Here is a 7,105-nt window from a genome sequence, read left to right as displayed (position 1 = left end):
AACTTTATTTTGCTTCAATATATTACGTGAAATCAATTTCATTTTCAGAAAATAAGAAAATTGAGTTTCTTCTTTGATGAAGTTTTTAAACCCGCAACCGCATAAATTTTAATTTTTTTATTTTGCCCCGCCCCGCCTCGCCCCGCAACCGCATGTGTTTAAACCCGCACCACCCGCATGTGTCTAAACCCACACCGCCCCATTGCCATCCCTACAGCTAACCAGAAGGGCTTCTTTCACCTCATTTTCTATGAAGAGCAATTCATCCTTGTAGGAAGAAGTTAGTATCTAAACTACAAGTAACAACTGTGATAAATACCAATGCAGAGAAACCATTGCCATAAGCACTAGTTCAATGTCATTCATCATACAGGATTCATAAACAACATATAAGCATCGCAGCAACTGTACAAGCAGAGATACTGCATATAAGACCACATCTAACTGCAAAATGCAGCTTGCTTTTTATTAGCTGTTGGAGAGAGAAAAAAAGGAGAGGGCGAATGGTAGCCGCCTCTATAGAGCTGATACATATTCTCACCCCAAATTTTGACCATCACAGTTCTACGAGCATTCGTTTAGGAAAAACCCTGCTGCAAACAGGATTATGTCAAATCCCAAGTTTACACAGCTGGAACCTTTTTTCCATCTTCTATGAAGAATACTGCAGATGCTGGAACCTGAGAACCGCAAAGTGAAAAAGCTTCAGCTGCCATTTTATGAAATTGGGCAATTGAAGAAAAATTCAATTAATTTCTAATTTCTAATTTTGTTAAATTAAAGCTGAAAATTTCCTCTTTTTACGTTAGTGCTAGTCTTCAGCATTGGTCCCAATTTTGTCTGATCATAAATAGTAGCGACCAAGATGTTTTTACAAACTTCTTTAGCTGAATGAAACTCCTATGTGCATACCACAGAGGTGCATGTATTTGATTCATTTGATTAGTGAAGTACTTCTATGACCAAAGGAGTACATACTAATGTAAACTTAGTTTCTTCTTATTAGTCAGAAAAAACAAGACTGACATTTATTATCTTAGAGGTCGACATTTATAATTATGGTAGATAATGCAGTGCAACAGCAGCCATAAGTTTCTGTTGGACAGGTAAAGTACCAGCCTGAGACACATATAAAGACAATAATCAGAAGGTAAAAAACATACATCTCGCCAGGTTTCTGTAATAAAGTCCACAATGTCATATGATATGTCCCCTTGAACATCAATCTGCTCCTTTTCAGTTGGGCCCTGAAGCATCAATCCACGTCAGGCATACATCTAACTCATATTGGAGAATATTAGAAACCAGAACTTCAACACACCTTAACCACAGAAGCTCCAGTAGCAAACTTTTTACCAAGCTTTTTTGAAGCATCACTTAGTTTAACACCTAAAATTGTCCAAAATAAAGCCAAGCTAAATGCTTTAGCAACTTGGAAGACGGAAAAAAATTGAAAGAAAGACGAGCAAGATGATACATATTAAACTACAGATATTGCTCACCAAAGAGATCGAGGCCCTTGATGGTAGTGATACTTTTCCGTCTGTTTCTTGTGACCTTTTCGATAACAATCTCCTGCCTCTCCTACAAAATAACCAAGCAAGTTTATCTACTTATAGATTTTGCTTACAAGTCCCATTATCACAGCATGATCTTTTGAGATCATGACACCACAGCTGAACCAATGAATAAAACTCCATATTGCCTGAAAATGAGAGAATCAGACATTTCATAGGAAGTTTCTCAAATATAGTGAGGACTAAGGTTAGCATTAGGCAAGGTGATAGTTTCAGTTGTCATTGCTAGGCCGGATCTCCTGACGGAGAGAGAGGGAAAGAGAAGAAGAATGCACCAGATTTGTATAATAGCTAATAACATAAAGGAACAATTGGTAGTTGAAATGTGCTAGTAGACATGCCTCACTCGCTGTTTTGCCATGCCAGAATGGAAACTAGTTCCTGCTAAATGACCTGGGAGTTTCATGCTCAGTTTAACCCAATAAGATGGAGTCATTTCAACCAAATTCACTAGACAACTTTCCAAATACATTTTAGTGAGTTTCCCTAGTTGTTCTAAAGTGTCTGACATAGAATTTTCTTTGAAGAACCATTTTATAGAGTTCCTCCAAATAGACATCCTATGAAGGATGATCATTCTCAAGGTCATGGACCATTTGCTTTTTTTCCACAATAAGAAACCTTTATTTCCTCCACAGCCTCACAAAGCAATTTTCTTTGCAATATCTATATTGTGTCCACAATCCTGAAACCAGATATGAACTGCAAGCATCTTAACAGAAAGGGTTGCAGAAAACAGGCCATACGACAACCTCCCAGATTCGTCTAGGTCAGATTTAATTACATTGGTCCAAAGGAGCAAACCCGTGATTTGCAGAACAAAGGAGATTAAAAGAGTTAGTCTAATTATTTCAATCATTTCACATCAGGCATTTGAGATTCATCAATGCAATAAGATACTAAACATAGGACCTTCAACTGAAATTGATTAATGCAACAATGTAAAATTCTCAAAGACAAAAGACATTGCAAGTTAGAAGTTAGGACCAATCCAATGATTTTTTCCCCTGGTTGGTAAAATTACCTTCTTCTGTCTTTTTGAGAAGGCTAGCTGGCAAAATTAATGGATTACGCTTTTTTATTTTTGTAGTTTCTGTTTACTGCCTCTTTTGCCAAGGAGAAACTACTAAGCAAGCTTGCATATTCGTATTGCAGGGAAAACCCTTTCCGAAACATTACAGCTTCAAGCAAGTTCAACTAGGTGAAATACTCCTTTTGTCCCATTTTATGTAAGGTGTTTGACTGGGCATGGAGTTTAAGAAATTAAAGGAGACTTTTGACATGTAAGCTAAAAATTTCTCAAAATAAAAAAAAAAGAGTGATGGTGAGAGTTCCACGTGTCTTTTCATTTGTTCTGTCCTTGTAAAGATGAAGTTCTACATCAAGATAGTCCTAACAAGCCATGGCATCAAGGGTAAGATGGGGATGTTAAGATTAAATAGTTTTCAAAGAGAAAAATGACAGTTAAATAGAAAATTCTGTCACACAAAATGGGTTAGAGGCAGTAACATCCATCCAAATTTGAAAATAGAGGATTAAAGCAAGCTTTGCAACTAAATAGCGCAATGAGAAAAGGTGAAATTTAGTTAGACTGGTCCAATATCATTATATGTTGCTCAAACTAAAACCTAAAGAGGTTAGCTTACATGGAGCAACAATGAAAAGTTTTACGGGCACAGGAACTCAAAGGATTACAAGAGCATCACTGAACTGAATTTGCTCAGTGCTTATAATATCACATGGATGGCATAGAGCCATACCATTTTTTGAAGAGGGATTAATATACATTAGACAAAAAGAAAAATGGTTGGAACTTCTTACTTTCTTTTTTATCTTTCCACCAGGAAGACGCTTGACTTCTTCTTGCTTGGATGTTGAAGAACCTGACCCAACAAAGGAATAAGAAGGTTAAGAACAGAATTCAATTTGAACATGCAAACTGGAAACAAGATAAAATGAAATCCAAAAACCTTAGAGCTCTTCGTTCAAAATTTTATCTACAACTATTAGCCCCGCATGGAAGGGAGGACAGGGTTTAAAATATCAAATCCAGCAGACACATCACATTATACCAGAATTTATTCTTCCAAGAACACAAAAACCCAGAAAAGCAGATGGAAAGGGGAAGGCTAAGAAGGTTAAAAACGGGATTGTATTTCTGAGGAATTAGATAAATGGATTTCAAAATCAAAACCAGAGTTCTTTAACACTTGGCCATCGAAGAAATCAAAGAAATGAAAAGAAAAGTTGGGACGAGAAAAAAGAATTCATCATCTTTTTTATATTGTGTCGTTATTACTCCTTTAGGAAATTAGCACAGATGAGCTACGCACTATGGTGATCTTCAATCTTCACTTCATTGAGGTGGTTCGGGAGGAGTGCTCTCATTTGATAGAGAGCTCAGACAAAAGTGCTCCTCTCTCACCATTCAAGGCCATTAAGGTAATGCAATGCCTTAGCAAAGCGTAGCAAGAAGAAATTGAAAGGGGTTGGTGAAGTGACCTCCATGTAGCAACATAAGGAGTACAACCCACTCACATTTGTCTTTTCTACGACACCCTCACTTTGCCAATGTTGGCAGTCATAACTAGTCCAAGTCCAGGTAATGGAGGACGGTGAATGTAGATTGACGGCTGTTATTACAATAGAAAAAAAATTACGATGAATCTCATATTGATGAATTTGTTGGAACGTGTTCATCTAGGAAGACACTATTTGATATTTGAGTTTTAGTGTTAAATTAGTAAATGGTTCCACCACATTGTTGCCTGGGTATGAGGAGTATAAACAAGGATTCTCGCATAATGGATAAGTGTGGATAAAGAAGTTAGACTCACCACATCAGCGCCCGAATGTGGTACTAGACAGTACAGGATTCCCATCCAAAAGATATTAGATAGGTATTTCGTACATAGTGTTGTTGACAAGAAAGTCAAACAGTATCAATGGATTCGTTAAAGAGATGGAAAGAGCTCAGGTGAAAGATTTCCGTGTTTATAACAAGGCTCTATTAGGAAAGTAGGAGTGGAGATTTTGGGATAGAAGAGCACATACTAATATACTATGGAGAAAGGTGATAGTGTACAACTACATAACAATAGGCGGGGGTTAGAGGACTAAAGGGATCATTATCCTTTTATGGTGTGGCATTCGGAGGAACATTATGAAAGGATGGGAAGAGCTTAATGGACGCATTACATTCAAGGTATGGAATGGGAGCAGGAGCAGCTTTTGGAGGCACATGGTATAGAGATAACACTTTGAGGCTCGCATTTCCAAACATCTACAGATTCTCATGCAAAAAGGAGATGATAGTCCAACAGGTACGAACGCTACAAAGGGTAGTGCTCTTTGGGACCTAGGGTTTAGGAGGAACCTTCAAGACAGGGAGCTAGCAGACCTCCAAAGCCTGATTGAAATGCATTATAAACATAATACATCGCTTGAGAACCAAGATTTATGGAGGTAGGGATGGAGGCAGTGGCATGTTCGTAGTAATCCTACTACAGTTCCAATAAGCTTTTAATCCAGGAGGACTTTGGTTTGTTGAGTCCTACATCAGCCACTAAGGGATGGGAAGGCTTCTTTATATGATCTGGAACAATCTTTACCTCATGAGCTAGCTTTTGGGTTTGAGGTAGGGCCAAGACCATCTATTATGGTATTAGAGTCAGGCTCATGCCAATTCGTTTAACGATGTTGGGCCCCCTATCTTATATTGTTCACACTCTAGATGTCCAGTCTTGGGCAAGCAGGGGTTGTCGAGTCTCACATAGGCCATTAAGGGATGGAAAGGCCTCTTTATATGATCGTGGGAAATCCTCACTTCATGAGCTACCTTTTGGGATTGAGTTAGGCCCATTGTCCATTTATCATGATTCCCCCTCACCTATCGGTATGGATACTGAGGGCACCAAGAGCTGTGTGCTTTTCTTGGTAGGCAACAAGGGGAGTGATTATGATAGCTAAAAGCTTGAGGAATAGAAGGATCGCATTTGTTAGCTAATGCTAAACGTGCAAAAACTCAACCTATGGCGTGGCTCATCCCCTTTTGTACTTCCAACTAGTTATACATCGGCGGTAGGAGGTTTTGAGATAGTTCAGCACGAAATGGACAACACCAAGCAAGGTGAAGGAGGCTCTATTCGGTTGTGTTTGCAGAAGAGAAGACGTATGACATGGGATGTTGCCCATTTGTGCCCTGGTTATATAGAAAGAGAAGAACGTGAGAGCTTTTGATGGGATACGAATGACTTTAAACATTTGAAGTAACCTCTTAATTTTAGTTTTCTTTTGGTGCCCCAATGAGGTCCCAATTTGTATACAAGATTGGGCGTCTTTATAGAGAATCATATAGTTTTGTAGGTTCTCTGCTTTTGGTGTACTTTTTCTTATAACTATGGTATCCGAGCCAGCTCGTGCACCTCGACAAATTCTATGAAATACATGCTACCTCCCACCAACAACGGGTACCAGGTAAGTCTATCCACCTCTACTTTCGGTATGCTACTTATATATAGGTGTCGTTTTCAACATTAATTATATATCTACCTTATAAAAAAAATTATGATGCTTTTAATTGATTGAAGTAAAGAAACCCGTGTTTGAATTTACACGAAAATAAATATTTTTCACACTCATACTCCGAACTAACACAGAGTAATATAGCAAAAAAGAACTTCACCTTCTGAGATTGAAGTCGACTGGAGTTGATCAGAGACTTTATCAGCATCTTTTCCATTTGCGTCTGCAAAAATAAACAAATAAATAAACTAATAATAAAAAACAAGCAAGCAAGCAAACAAACAAATATATAGATAAATAAATAAAGTAGCACAAAAATTAACGTAAACACGATTATCATATATTCGCAAAAAGATGCTCATTTTCCTGGGAATACACTGGGTTCGTTGTTGTTGTTGCTGTTGTTGTTGTGCTCATTTTCCTATATTTACAAGAATGCTACGGTTAGGGTTTTGTTTTAACCTTTAAGGAGATCCGGATAGAGATCGGGTGCATTTTGGATCAACCAGGGTTTGCATTTCTCAAATTCGGATCCGAATTCACAGTACTCAGCGGGTAACCCGCAAACTCCACAATATAGAACCTCTACTGGTTGGGGCTTCTCCGCCATTACAGAACTAACTCAAATTTCTGTGAGGAAAATTGAAACTTGAAGACGATTGAGTAGCAAACGGTGTCGTTTGTTCGAGTTATGTAATCAGAAAAGTATAGGAAATTAAGCTTTTAGCAAATTTATTAAACAAAAAGGCACAAATAATAACCGTCCGCAAAAGGAATAAGAGAATAATTGTACTAGTATTACTGATGAGAACAAACTTTTAGCATCTCAAAAAGAGTGAACTCAATTTTATTTTTTTGGAAAATCCAAGGGAAAGCTATGGGAATTAATCTCTAAGTGGGCGTTTGGACATAAGAATAGTAAAATTTAAAAAAATGATGAAAAATTTTTTTAAGTAAAAATGGTATTTGAAATTAGAGTTGTGCTTGGACATGAATATAATTTT

The 7,105-nt window shown here is 37.6% G+C and overlaps 1 protein-coding gene across 1 annotated transcript; it reads right to left on the bottom strand.

Annotated features, from left to right (window-relative positions):
- Nucleotides 1–312: 312 nt before the first annotated feature.
- LOC109216000 (translation machinery-associated protein 22-like) lies at nucleotides 313–6,857 on the bottom strand. Its single transcript, XM_019380127.1, has 7 exons — nucleotides 6,564–6,857; nucleotides 6,262–6,324; nucleotides 3,399–3,460; nucleotides 1,503–1,584; nucleotides 1,322–1,389; nucleotides 1,164–1,247; nucleotides 313–680 (listed from the first exon to the last, which is right to left on the bottom strand). Exons 1-7 carry the CDS (start codon nucleotides 6,709–6,711, stop codon nucleotides 624–626), a joined length of 564 nt encoding a protein of 187 aa, XP_019235672.1. The 5' UTR covers nucleotides 6,712–6,857; the 3' UTR covers nucleotides 313–623.
- Nucleotides 6,858–7,105: the final 248 nt, after the last annotated feature.

The sequence above is a fragment of the Nicotiana attenuata genome, unplaced genomic scaffold (assembly GCF_001879085.1).
Source record: "Nicotiana attenuata strain UT unplaced genomic scaffold, NIATTr2, whole genome shotgun sequence".
NCBI classification, from domain to species: domain Eukaryota; kingdom Viridiplantae; phylum Streptophyta; class Magnoliopsida; order Solanales; family Solanaceae; genus Nicotiana; species Nicotiana attenuata.
This window is presented reverse-complemented; position numbering and strand designations above follow the sequence as displayed.